At 35.3% G+C, this 14,823-nt stretch overlaps 1 protein-coding gene across 2 annotated transcripts in view; it reads left to right on the top strand.

The window, feature by feature from the left end:
• Nucleotides 1-14,823, top strand: part of UNC13C (unc-13 homolog C) — a 596,809-nt gene that overhangs the window by 471,878 nt on the left and 110,108 nt on the right. For both annotated transcript variants that reach the window (XM_059915534.1, XM_059915533.1), the window contains 3 exons: nucleotides 377-503; nucleotides 9,786-9,882; nucleotides 10,535-10,678. In XM_059915534.1, coding sequence (XP_059771517.1) covers nucleotides 377-503; nucleotides 9,786-9,882; nucleotides 10,535-10,678 — 368 coding nt within the window. The remainder of the gene's footprint in view (nucleotides 1-376; nucleotides 504-9,785; nucleotides 9,883-10,534; nucleotides 10,679-14,823) is intronic.

The following is a 14,823-nucleotide window of genomic DNA, read 5'->3' as shown; positions in this document are numbered from 1 at the left end:
TTCATGCTTACACGTTTTCATTCTTTCTGGCACTTTGCATCATGCTAAAAGTAGTCAAAATGTGAAAGCTTGCAGATATATAGAAAAATGGTGATACATTATCACTCTTTAACTCACCAGAATTCTCACCTTTTTCAGGAAGGCATATTAGAGCATTTCAGTCATTTCTCATTACTGCCTGAGCTATTCTACATAGGACCTAACAGATGATTTTTGCATTTTGTAAACTTTCAGGTCTGTCTTTAGCAATTCAATTTGCTTTAACCTCAGATATGTTATTTTTTTCCTTTTTGAAATACGAATAATAAAAGTAGATTGGAACACAGCATTGTTGGCAAACCAAACTTTATTAAATATTTGACTTTATCCGTTACAGAACATGAAAAGCAGCGGTTATGCAAGAGCACAGATTATATGAATTTGCATTTCAAAGTGAAATGGTTTTATAATGAATATGTGCGAGAACTTCCTGCCTTCAAGGATGCCGTTCCTGAATATTCCTTGTAAGTAGTGATTTTCACCTCCAAGTTTATTCTCAATTCATAGTCCTGTAAAATTAAACCTGAATTATGCAGCCGTAAAATCTCTTCACATAATCTTCATTTGAATGCTGACATTTCTGTCATAAAATTAACATTAAATGATTTGCATACTTTTGGGAACCATATTTAATTGAATTGTGTTGCATTTTTCAAGTATGACTTACTTGGATATTCAACTCAAAGAGAAAGAAATACATAATACATAATACACAATGGCTCACATGATGAAATTATTTCTTGTAAAAGTGCTTGAACTCAAATTTTGTTGGGAAAATGAGGGGTGCTTGTGTATTGATCTATATAATCTAAATTACTCTTTATTTCAAACCTAAAAATGTCTTAGATATTTATATTTCTAAAATAGAAGTCATTATTAAACAGGTAACATTTTCAGAAACATGAATCTATCAGATACAACTGTAATCACACAGATTTGTAATACTCTGCATTTTATATTTGTCAGAATTCTGTTTTATTCTGTTGAGGGAGGGCTTCCAAATTCTAGGCACTATGCCAAGTATTGTAGGACAATAGTGAATAAAATAAAGGCCTCACCTTGAAAGGAGCTTATACTCAAGGAGATAGTGTAAGAACAAAAATCCTGCTAAAGCAAGGCAAATTGAGATAATTACTAATTCAAGTAATATGAGCAAAGTGCAATGGGGTCTCACAGAAGAGAGATATTACCCCATTTCAATGACTCTACACAGTATTTATGGATGGGGTAGCATTTGATACAGACTTTGAAATGTTGTTCTGGCTATGGCAAGAAAACGAAAGGAAAGTTATGAGCATAATTATGGAGGAAGGAATACATGGGCTATGGTCCATGGGAAATAGTTTCATTTCAGTGGAGTACAGGGTATCTTTACAAAATTAGTAGAAAGTAATGTAGGAAATGTGGTTTTGAACTAGATTATATAAATACTGTGAAGCTTTTACCACTTTCATTAGGCATTGTGGGGGTTGGAAAAGGTAGAGAATGGAGGGAGGTAGGGAAGGGATTTAGAAGTTAGTGAGTAACGTAGTGATGAGATTAGAACTGCCCATTTACTTAACTTTTCTCATAGAAGCTTATAAGATAGAATTGTATACTGGGAGAAGTAAAAATTTTATACACATACTAGAGTGATTGTAGTAAAAATGTAAAGGATGAAGATGTATGGGAGAGAAATTTCAAAGATAGAATTTACAGAATTTGTCAACTAAAGACACATGAGGATAAAAGAAAGAAGGAAGAGTTAAACATGGAGTACATGTGCCTAAGTGTTGGTAGTATCATTGACTGGGAATAGGGAAATGAAAAAGGGAGCTATTTGCCAAGAGAATTCTGCTTCTGGCTCTGTGTAGACTAACTAAACTACACTAACTTAAATCAGACTAACATGCTCACTGAAGACCAAGTATAAAAGCAAAATAAAATTAAACAGTATCAGACAGCAATTGAGGCAACCAGGGATTGAGAAGCTATGGTCCCTGAGAAAAGAATTGCATTGAGGTGAACCCTGTATTTGCTGCAGTTTCTCTCCAGTCCTCTCCATCTACACGCATTTACCAATTTGCCATATAAGTCATGGTGGTCAAATAGAAAACAGTAACCCCGAGTTTATAGTGATCTCCCTGGGCTAGAGAAACAAACATTGGTGTTCAAGACTCTGAAGGCTGCTTTGTCTTGTGGGACCAACATCCTAGAATAAAGGGAACTACAGAGAAGTAAGTATAGCATGTTGCATGCAGTTTCTCCTTGAGGTATTCTCTGATTCTTAATCTGCCCATGTGTGGAGAGTAAGGCAGAAATAAACAAGTAGAAAGCAGGCACTAAGAGATTAAAAACCAAGCAGAGACTTCAGCAGTCTCACAATGCTGGGGAGATAAAAATTAGAAAGCAAGGCTTCCTAAGAAAGAAGACGCATTATAAACATCCCAGGTTTTCAGGTGAGATCCCTGAAGGACTCTGTCCTAAAAATAAGGGCAAACTGGAAGTAGCCCAGTCTAAAACCCAGTCTTTCCTAGATTGTGGTGAGCTCCCTACATTCTGTCTACAAGAAGAAATTCAGATCCACTTTGGAGGAAATGATCAACCAAATGTTCCATAATTTTTCATAGACAATGCACAATATTTAACAAAAGATTAAAGACTGCCAGGCAACAGGACCAAATGACTAGAATCCAAGAGAAAAAGAGATATTAGTCTTATCAGACATAGAGTTTGATGTGTACTTCAACTTATGGGAGAATTTCAACAGAAAAATGGAACCTATAAGAAGAATAAAATGGACATTGTAGAACTGAAATAGGATGAAATTAGGAATGTGATAGATGGACCTAATGGCAGAATATACATAGCAGAAGAGGGTTTAAAATAACTGGAACATATTTTTGAAGAATATATTCATATAAAAACATAGAAACAAAAAATACAAAATATAGAAAAAATAGAACAGAGATATATGGGACAAATTATAAAAAGGTCTAATGTACAAAGACCTGAGTTCCAGAAAAGGAGAAGAGAGAAACAGTACTAGAGCAGTGTGTGAAGAGTCACTAGATGTGGATTTTGCAAAACTGATGAAAAACATGAAGCCACAGTTCAAGAATTTCTATAAATCCTAAGAAGGGTAAATGCAAGGAAAACTACCTGTAGGTACATCATAGAAAACTGCTTAAAATCAAAAAGAAGAAGAAATCTTTAAATGTACTGGGTCAAGAAAGGGAAGACACTTTACCTTCAAAAGAGCTGCAGTAAAACAGTTGGCTGATTATTCAATAGAAGTGACTGAAACCTGAATACAATTCAATGATACCTTTTAAGTGCTGAAAGAAAACAACAATTTAGAATTCTACAAGTGTCAAACATAGCCTTCAAAAATAAAGGAAAATAAAAACATTTATATAACTGAGAAGTTGAGAGAACTTATTTCCAGCAGACTCTCACCAAAAATATACTCTAAGCCTTCAGACAAGGAAAATGACTCAAGATAAAAATACAGTAATATAGTAAAGAATTAAAATCATTAAAGAAGGTGAACAAATGAGTACATTTAAAACACATTAAAAAAATAAAAATTAAAAAATAAACACATTAACTATATAAAATTTTAAAAATCTGTAGAATAAAATATACATAGGATTAGGACTTCCCTGGTGATGCAGTGGTTAAGAATCTGCCTGCCAATACAGGCGACACAGGTTCAATCCCTGGTCTGGGAAGATCCTGTGTGCTGCGGAGCAACTAAGCCCGTGCGCCACAAATACTGAGCCTCTGCTCTAGAGCCCATGAGCCACTACTGAAGCCTGTGCGCCTAGAGCCTGTGCTCTGTAACAAGAGAAGCCACCGCAATGAGAAGCCCATGCACCACAATGAAGAGTAGCCCCCACTCACCACCACTAGAGAAAGCCCGCGCACAGCAATGAACACCCAATGCAGCCAAAAATAAATAATAAATAAACAAATAAATTTAAAATAGAAGACAGCAATAGCATGAAAAGGTAGAAGAGTGATTCACTGAGTAAATACAAGATCCTTGACTTGTTTGAAAAGTGTAAAATACTCATTTTAAAAAGCTTTGACTATGTCGTGGATGTGTATTATAATTTATAGTGTAACCCCTTAAGGTATAATATAATACTATGCATCAATAAGATAATGGGGAAGGGGAGGAGGATAAAACAAAATTATGTAAAAATCAAGAAACGAGAGTGAAAAGAGGGAAGAGCAAGTAGAAAATTGAGGGTGGGGGAAGCAAGATGATAGATTTAAAATTTAATGTATCAGAAAATTAAGTGTAATCATTAAATGCAAATATATTAATACTCTAGCCAACAAGTATTGTCCTACTAGATAAAATAGCAAAACCCAAAATATCTTGCTTACAGTTTATTCGTCTAAAACATGAGTCTAGAAATGTTAAGTGAAAAGATGAAAAAAATAATTGAAAGGAAAATTACACAGCTATCCTAATATTAGACAAAATAGATTTTAAGATAAATACTTTGAGAGAGAGAAATTTTTCATGATGATTAAAGGAGCAATTCGACAAAAAGATGGGAAAGATATCTAATGGAAAGATATCCCATGCTCTTGGATTGGAAGAATTAATATTGTTAAATGGCCATACTACCCAAAGCAACCTACAGATTTAATTTGATCTCTATCAAATTACCCATGACATTTTTCACAAAACTAATTATTACCCTAAAATTTACATGGAACCATGAAGGACCCGTGAATTGCCAAAGCAATCCTGAGGAAAAAGAACAAAGCTGGAGGCATAACCCTCCTAGACTTCGGACAATACTACAAATCTACAGCAATCAAAACATCATGGTATTGGCACAAAAACAGACATGTGGATCAATGGAACAGAATAGAGAGTCCAGAAATAAACCCACACATCTACGCTCAATTAATCTTTGACAAAGGAGGCAAGAATATATACAATGGAGAAAAGACAGTCTCTTCAGGAAGTGATGTTGGGAAAGCTGGACAGCTACATGTAAATCAATGAAGTTAGAACACTCCCTCACACCATACACAAAAATAAACTCAAAATGACTTAAAGACTTAAATATAAAACATGACACCATAACACTCCTAGAGGAGAACATAGGCAAAATATTCTCTGACATAAATCATAGCAACATTTTCTTAGGTCAGTCTCCCAAGGCAATAGAAATAAAAGCAAAAGTAAACAAATGGGACCTACTCAAACTTACAAGCTTTTGCACAGCAAATGAAGCCATAAACAAAATGTAAAGACAACCTATGGGATGGAAGAAAATATTTGCAAATGATGTGACCAACAAGGGGTTAAATTCCAAAATATAAAAACAGTTTATACAACTCAGTAAAAAAAACCAAACCACCCAATCAAAAAATGGGCAGAACAAATAAATAAATATCATTTTTCTTTTTGTTCAAACTTCAAAAATAAATAGGCAGAAGACCTAAATAGACAATTCCCCAAAGAAGACATACAGATGGCCAACAGGCACATGAAAAAATGCTCAACATTGCTAATTATTAGAGAAATGCAAACCAAAATGACAAAGAGGTACCACCTCACACTGGTCAGAATGGCCACCATCAAAAATTCTATAAATAACAAATGCTGGAGAGGGTGTGGAGAAAAGGGAACCCTCCTTCACTGTTGGTGGGAATGTAAATTGGTGCAGCCACTATGGAAAACAATATGGGAGTTCCTTATAAAGCTAAAAATAGAGTTGCCATATGATCCAGCAATCCCACTCCTGGGCATATATCCGGAGAAAACTCTAACTTGAAAAGATACATGCACCCCAAAGTTCATAGCAACACTATTTACAATAGGCAAGTCATAGAAGAAGCCTAAATGTCCATTGATAGATGAATGGATAAAGAAAATGTGGTACATATATACAGTGGAATACTACTCAGCCATAAAAAGAATGAAATATTGCCATTTGCAGCAACATGGATGGACCTAGAGGTTATCATACTAAGTGAAGTCAGACAGAGAAAGAAAAATATCATATGATGTCACTTATATGTAGAATCTAAAATATGATACAAATGAACTTATTTACAAAACAAACACTCATAGACACAAAGCAAACTTATGGTTACCAAAGGGGAAGGGGGAGGGAGGGATAAATTAGGAGTCTGGGATTAGTAGATACAAACTACTATGTATAAAATAGATAAACAACAAGGTCCTACTGTGTAGCACAGGGAACTATATTCAGTACCCTGTAACAAACCATAATGGGAAAGAATATGAAATAGAATATATATATATATATATATATATATATATATATATATATATATATATATATATGAAACCATAACATACATAACTGACTCACTTTGCTATACACCAGGAACTAACACAGCATTGTAAATCAACTATACTTCAATTAAAATATTTCAAAAATAAAATTTAAAAATATATTTCATTTCTAAATTTGTATGTATCAAATGACATGTCAGCAAAATATATAAAGCAAAAATTGTCAGAAGTAAAATGAAAAATCAAATCTACAATTCTATTTGGAAATTATACATCTTTCAGAAACTGATTGAAGAATCAGACAAAAAACGTTATTAAGAAAAAAGACATTTCAACAACATGATATCTGTCCATCTATTTCTGGTCACCCAGAGTTTCCACAAATTTTCATAGATATTATTTACACACATACACACACACACACACGCACTACCTATCTACAATTATAACCACCAATGAGAAAATACACATTGTTATCAGATGTACATGGTGCATTTACCAAAATAGACTATCTGATAGCAAGTATGATGAATTTTAAAAGATTGAAGCATATACTGTATGTTCTTGGACCACTGTGGAATTAAGCCAAAAATCTACTCCAAGAAGATAACTAGAAAGTCACCAGATAGGGAAATTAAGCAGATACTCTAGATCATTCATAAGTCAAAAAACAAATCACAGTGTAGATTACATGATATTTTTAACTAAGTGATAAAATATGGCATGTCAAAACTTGTGGATTACAGCTAAAACAGTAAACAGAGGAAGATTTATAGCTCTAGTTCTATAAAGAGAAAGGAAAAAAGGCTATGAAATCAGTAATATAAGTTATCAGAAGAAATGGTTAAAAGCCAGTCAAGTCAAGAGAAAGTAGAAAAAATAATCAACATGACCTGGAATCAAAATAAAGTAGAAAATTTAAGGAGAAATTAAAAAGCCAAGTGTGCTTTTGAGAAGACTCTAAAAATCAAAAAAACCTTAGTAAGGCCAGTGAAAAAAGATATGTCACAAATTACCATTATCAGGAAAAGATGTCCCTAAAGATGCTACAAAGATAAGAAATTATTAAGAGAGTATTTATGGTAGCACATTTAAAAGTTAGACAAAATGTACAAATTCCTTTAAAAAGAACACTTATCAAGCTAGCGTAGGAAAAAAGATAAAATCTGAGCGGGTCTCTAACTATTTTAAAATTTGAATCCTTAAATAAAAATCATGTCACAATTAAAACTGCAGGCCCAGATGGCTCCAAATGGAATTCTTCCAACTGTTTAAGAAAGAATATCAGCAATGTTACACAAACTGTTCCAGAGAAGGCAGGAATACTTCTCAAATCCTTTTTGAGGTCAGCATATCCTCACTACTAAAACCTATTGAGAACCTGACAAGTAAGAGTAATTACAGGCCAATTTCTCTCTGACCATAGTTTAAAAAAATAAATGAAATATTAGCCAATAGAATTCAGTGGTCTATAAAAACAGTAATATCACATGACCATGGGGAATTTATTCCTGGAATATGAGATTAGTTAAACATTTTAAAAGCAATGAATGTAAATCACCACATTTAAATTATGAAGGAGAAAATCGCTACAATCATTACACTAAATATATAACAATAATTAGATAAAATAGAACATCAATTTGTTATAAAAATCTCTTATCAAGTTAGGAATAGAAGGGAACTCTCTTAATCTAATAAAAGACCCACCCTTCGAAAAAAACTGTACAAACCTTCTCATGGATAAAATTTTGAAAACTTCCCCTGAGATCAAGAATGACTGATTATATATATGTATAACTGAATCACTTTGCTATACAGTAGAAATTAACACAACATTGTAAATCAACTATACTTCAGTAAAATAAATTTTTAAAAAAAGAACGAGACCGATAGCTGATAACATCATTTTTATTTAACATTGTGCTAGAAGTCCTAGACAGTACAATAAGACAAGAAAGAGAAAAGTATAATGGTTGTAAAAGCATATAATGATGCTATCCATATGTGTATATGACATATTTATACACCTAGAGAATTCAAAAGAAAGTATAGGAAAACTAATAGAATCTAAAAAGTGAATGTAGTAAGTTCATTGTATTTCTGTGTGATAGCCACAGTTAGAAAATTACATATAAACAATACCGTTTGAATGGCATTAAAACTGTGATAAACACATGTGATGAAAGATGTGCGTGCCCTCTATTCAGGCAACTATAAAATATTACTGAGAGGATTACTTAAGATGAACGAAATAAAAATATACAATATTCCTAAAAAGATGCATTCTTGTAAAGGAGGTAGTTCTCCCCACATTGACATACGGATTCAAAGCAATCCCATAAGGAGTCCCGCAGCTATTTTTGTGCAGATTGACAAGTTCATCCAAAAATATGTAATACATAGAAATGCAAAGGGCTAAGACTAGCCATAGCGATCTTGAAGAGGAAGTAAAAAAGTTGGAGAACTGCACTATCAGTCATCAAGACTTATTCAAAAGTTAATTATTAATTGTATGGTGCTGTGTATGACAAATAGACCAATGAAACAAAATAGTCCAGAGACAAATCCACACATTGCCGTTACCTGATTTGCATGAAAGATGCCAACTCAAAGCAGTGGGGGAAAGGATGACCTTCTAAATAAATGGTGCTAGACAAGTGTACATTCATACGGAAAAAAGAACTTTGAAACTTAGACCATTCACAAAACCCACCTACTGGTGGATTGCAGATCACTAAAAGTTAAAGGTGAGCACCCAGGATCAGTTACAGGAGGTGAGTCGGTGTAGATGAAAGCCAGATGGTAAAGCCCTAAGAAATGAGAGAATGGCACAGTGGGGGACATAGCACACAAGATCTACATTTTACAGGATTTTGAATTGTAAAGGGAATTGTAGAGTGGGAATTGGGAACTAAGCATATTTGAGGCAGCATTGGAAGGGCCAAGAGAAAGGTAGAGATTGAAGGTAAAAGAGAAGGGGATATATATAATATATATATATATATATATATATATATATATATATATATACACATACACACAAACATATATATATATACACATATATATGTGTGTGTGTGTATATATGTGTGTGTGTGTATATATGTGTGTGTGTGTGTATATGTGTGTGTGTGTGTATATATATATATACACACACACACATGTATATGGTACACTGGACAGCATGCAGGACCTTAGTTCCCCGATCAGGGATTGAACCCATGAACCTGTACCCCATGTAGTGGGAGCTCACTTGGACTCCTAACCACTGGACTGCCAAGGAATTTTGGGAAGGGGATATGTTTGAGAAGTGAAACTAAAGGTCTTCAAGGTAGCAGAACTAGAAAAAGAGAAAGAAAAGAGATTTTTGGTCCTGAATTACTCTCAGATAAGAAAAGAGCAGTATTCACTGTTAATCATGTGCAAATGACATCGTTTATGGTATGCAATACTACTGATTTTTTTTCAGGTGGTTTGAACCTTTTGTCATGCAGTGGCTAGATGAAAATGAAGACGTGTCAGTGGAGTTCCTTCATGGAGCCCTGGGAAGAGACAAAAAAGATGGAGTGAGTTTAAATGACTTTCAGGTTGCTTATTGTCAAGATGCATTTACACTGCTCACTTTTAAGCTAACGGAAATTGTTAGGCTTATTGCTATCAATTAAGTTTAATTTTAATCCTCTCATTACCAAAATATAATTAAAACACAATTTTAAATGCTGATAAGAACCCTAGGGAATCGCTTTTAAAAAAAAATCAATCACGCTTTTGCCCCAAGATTCTTTACTCCTTGAATTGGTCTGAATCTACAAGTTCAGTGGGCTTATACAAAGCTCCCCTGTTGTTCTGGAACCTTTCCAGGATTCCAGGATTAGGAACAGACACCCTCCCAATCCCTCTGGAGCAAATCAAATGTCTTGAGCCACAATCGGCTTGCTAAACCATCCTAATGCCTGTGGGGAATGAGAAATTGAAAGAACCAGTCCCTCAATTCAGTAATGGAGAAACCAATTAATAGCAACCTGCCCCATGATATTAGTTTTACTACACTTTCCAGAAAAGGAGATGGATGATTTTAAAATGAGCAAGCATTTTATTACTGGGAAATGAAAGTACATGATATAGGAGATTGAGCTGTTTTTGTGAAATAATGAAGATTCCTTCCACAGTCCCTCTAAAGTATGCTTATGAGGATGGTTTCACCTTCTCTCCCCTCAGTTCCAGCAGACATCTGATCACGCGCTGTTTTCTTCCTCTGTGGTTGATGTCTTTGCTCAGCTTAATCAGAGCTTTGAGATTATTAAGAAACTGGAATGCCCCAATCCTGAAGCATTATCTCACTTAATGAGAAGATTTGCAAAGGTAGGTTAAATGGAATGAATCCTTTCTTCACTGGGACTATGGCATGTTGTTATTTTCCTGCACAGAATTTGAAAAATGCTGTTGTTTTGTAACATTAGTCTTGTCTGACTACTACCCCAATTTAATTTTCTAATTCCAGTAAAAATAGGCTGTTTCAGGTTTGTCATCTGACTCTCTTTTTACCCTTCCTGTTTCCTAAGTATGGATTTATCATCTTAAAAAACCTATTTATTATTCACATGAATGACTCAGTCATTTGTAATTGATGAGACTACCGTAGGTGGCCAAATTAATTTCTATTTCAGCTTTGTAGCTGAAAATAGATCTTGGAATTTCATATTCAAATCACAAGTATTTTTTTTTAATCAGGAGTACGATAAAAAGTATTTGAACTTGGAGTAATGAAAACTGAGTTCTAACTTCAAATCAGCCAATAACTGTAGTGTGAGTCTGAGCAGTTCCCTTGATTTTTTTTTTTAACATCTTTATTGGAGTATAATTGCTTTGCAATGTTATGTTAGTTTCTGCTGTATAACAAAGTAAATTAGCTATACGTATACATATATCCCCATATCCTCTCCCTCTTGCTTCTCCCTCCCACCCTCCCTATCCCACCCCTCTAGGTGGTCACAATCAAGGTCGCAAAGTCCCTTGATTTTTATGAGTTTAGTTTTCTTAGTTGGCAAGTTGATTTTGAGCAACCAGATTCCTCTGAAGACCTCTTCCTCCTCTTATTGTCTAAGAAGGCTTGCAAACTACTTTACTACTTTGCAAAAGTTTCTGGGGAAATATAAGAAATAAAAAATGCTGTCTCTGCCCTTCAAATCTTAAAAAAAAAAAAAAATATATATATATATATATATATATATATATATATATATATATATATATATATAGTAAGACCACATGGCATGAACTAATTGGAAGATGGCATGAGGAGGGACACAATTCAATCTCAAGCACAGTAGAGTGCACAGTAAGTTGAGCGGAAGGAAAACTAATGAGAGCTGAAATACAGTTTCCCTGGGAAAACAGGGCTCATTCAGCCTAAAAAGGTGAAGTTAGAAAAGTATTTTAAGCCACGGGAACAGCAGGAACAAAGGGAAAGTAAAAGCTGAGCGTGACGTGAAGAGCAGGGAGAAACAATCCTCTGGCAAAAAAGAAGCAAAAAGGAAAAGAAAAGGAAAAAGAAAATCTGTTCTGGGAGAAGTAGTGGGGAATGTTAGGAGAGTGAGGATGGGTCCAGATCTTGAAGAGCTCTGCTTCCCAGGTTGAGAAGTTTATACTTAATCTTTTGAACAATTTAAGAAACAGTGAATATTTGGAGAGTTTGAATCACGGTAGTGATACGACAAATGTAGGGATTGTAGGGCAATGACCTACACACTCCTATGCCTGACGGCCCTAAGGATAAGCCTGGCTTCATGGGTTAGATGATGGCAGAGGTTTCAGCTGGCTGTTTATTTGACAAGGGCTTACTCTTTGCCTCACTTGCACAATTTACTAGCCACTTTAAGAGATGTAGTCATGAATAAGCACGATCTCCAACCTCAAAAAACCTATAATGAGATGGCCAAACCTATAAACAACTATGAAAAAGTCAAATGCTATAATCAGAGTGTCTCAGAGGTTGAAAAATGCCTAGTGTATATCTATATCTTTCTATCTATATAGATAGAGAGAGAGAGAGAGAGAGATAGTTATAGATCATGTTAAAAAATAAAGACATGCCAAAACTCAGTGAAATTGTATAATATTTAAGACGTATTAATTTGCTAGGACTGCCATAAATAAAATACCACAGAATGGTGGCCTAAACAGTAAAAATTAATTTTCTCACAGTTCTGGAAACTATAAATCCAAGATCAAGGTGTCAGCAGGTTTGTTTTCTTCTGAGGGCTCTCAGGGCTTCTTGCAGATGAGTATCTTCTTACTGTGTCCTCACACAGTCTTTCCTCTGTGTACCTACACCCCTAGTGTTTCTATGTGTGTCTAAATTTTCTCTTCTTATAAAGACACCAGTCATATTGGATTAGGGCTCTCACTAATGGCCTTATTTTAACTAACTCACTTTTTGAAAGGCCCTGTCTCCAAATACAGTCATATTCTGAGATATTTGGAGTTAGGGTTTCAACATATAAATTTTGAGGGACAAAATTCAGCCCCTAAAGGATGTATACATTTAACATGCCACTGCTTTCAACCACAGACACCAACACAAGAGTAGATTACTTCATTTGCGTTATCACAAAAAGTCTAAATTTGAGATCCTTTATGAATGGGAGGCTTGAGCCTGACCCTGTCACTGGCTCTGGCTCTTAGAAAAGTTTAAGCCTGGTTCACTGACAGGTGGATTAGGAAAGGGCTTCTCGTAGGAGGCAGCATCTTTATTAACTGTAGTAAGATAGTTTTGCTGAGGTAACAAGGAAACCAAGAAACTGTATGATTTAACACAACAAAGATTTACTTCCTGCTCATCCCACATCAGATACTGGTTGGGCAACCCTATGGGGGAGCCTTTGTCAAAAATAAACAAAGCCAGATACTAGTTAAAGTTGTAAGGACAGATTTTAATTAGCAATAAGTGAGTGCAGTGGGGAAGAGTCCAGACTGAACGAGAGTCAATTTTGATTTGTACAGGCGTCACTGGCTGTTTTAGAGGCAGAGTGTAGGAACAGGGAGGGCACAAGCAGGGGCTCAAAAAGCAGGAAGAGGGGGGTTGGTCCATGGGAAGCCCATCTGGGTTTGCTAACTGGTGCTTATCGAAGTTAGCCTCCTACCCTCCCCCAGAGGCTGGGAGACAGGGGTGTTGGCTGGAACAAGTGGCAAATCTTTTGGCAGCCTTGCGTTTTCTCAGGCAGGCACTTTCAGGGCATTGAGAATCATCCCAGGGGTGTGGCCTTGAGCTGTTAGAAACTATGCTACTGTTTTGTTCAAGTCTTTATAGGCCAAGGTTGAGGCCTAGTAGGGGAGAGGACTCGGAAGAACCTGGGTAGAGTTTGGTCAAGAGAGAATCTTTGTTGTCCTTCACCATTCTGTGACTCAGGAGTTCTAGCCTGAGAGGTCCCACTGAAGAAAGAGCATAGGATTCGTAGAGTGCTGTGCAACTGCAGTTGGAAAGTTAGACCCGCATTGTAAAGAGTCGTAAAGAACTGGCAAAGTGGCTGAACTTCTTTAGTAGAAAATGAGGAGCCAGTGAAGGCTTTTAGGCAGACAAGCTGTCAGCCTAAACTGTATTAAAATATTTATCTGCCATGAGATATTTTGAACTCCAGTCTTTATATCTGTTTACTAGGAAGACTAAAGTAACCTCGCACTTTTAAAGAGGGTAATAATAGCTAAAAATCATTTATTGAGACTTTCTTGGTAGCAGCTGATTCCAATTTCCTGTAATGGGGAAATCTGCAGTGAATTCTGCAGACTTATTCTAAAAAATGCCCAAAGTCTTTTCTTGACTAGCAGCTGTGTTTTGGGTGACTGACAAGAAAAGAATGAAACAGGGTCATTAGGGATAGTGTTTTTAAAACTGTGTTACATGCTATTCCTGGAACTCTGTAGTAGAAGCAGATTCAGATGAGAATTTCAGAATCTCAGAGTTAATATATTTAGTAACATACTGTCATAATTGCACATATTGCAAAAGTAACTAGAATTCACCCTCAGAGTAGTCAGGTAGCAGGTTATGTAAGGTGGAGACACGGAAGCACTGAGTAGGAGTAGCAGGAAAGCCGAACTGGGACTCTCTGAAGCAAGAAGAAAATAATTAGGTTCCATGTGTCACTGAGGAAATGTGAGCTTTTATTGGCACAGTACAATAACTTCAGTGAAGTAAAGCATTTTTAATCCATGGGCATTCAATACTAATCAGGTATTATCTCAAGGAGATGAATTATCACAAGGAATGAAAAACATTTTCTGAGAAAGTAGAAATGGGCAACCTTCATTGAAAAATAAATTCTATGTTATTAGAATTGAAAATCATAAAAATAAAAATAGGCCTTTGTAGTTAATATAATTAGCTATTTCACAGTAACTTTAGATTACTGGAGTTTGTTTTATTTCATCAGATGTGACCATCAGTCTTGAAAACCCTATCCTTCTTAGGATTGGGATCCTTGTATCAAAAGATACTGAAATCATATTAT

The sequence above is a fragment of the Balaenoptera ricei genome, chromosome 2, assembly GCF_028023285.1.
Source record: "Balaenoptera ricei isolate mBalRic1 chromosome 2, mBalRic1.hap2, whole genome shotgun sequence".
Taxonomy (NCBI): Eukaryota; Metazoa; Chordata; class Mammalia; order Artiodactyla; family Balaenopteridae; genus Balaenoptera; species Balaenoptera ricei.
Note: the sequence above shows the minus strand (reverse complement) of the source record. Positions and strands in the feature narration are given on the sequence as shown.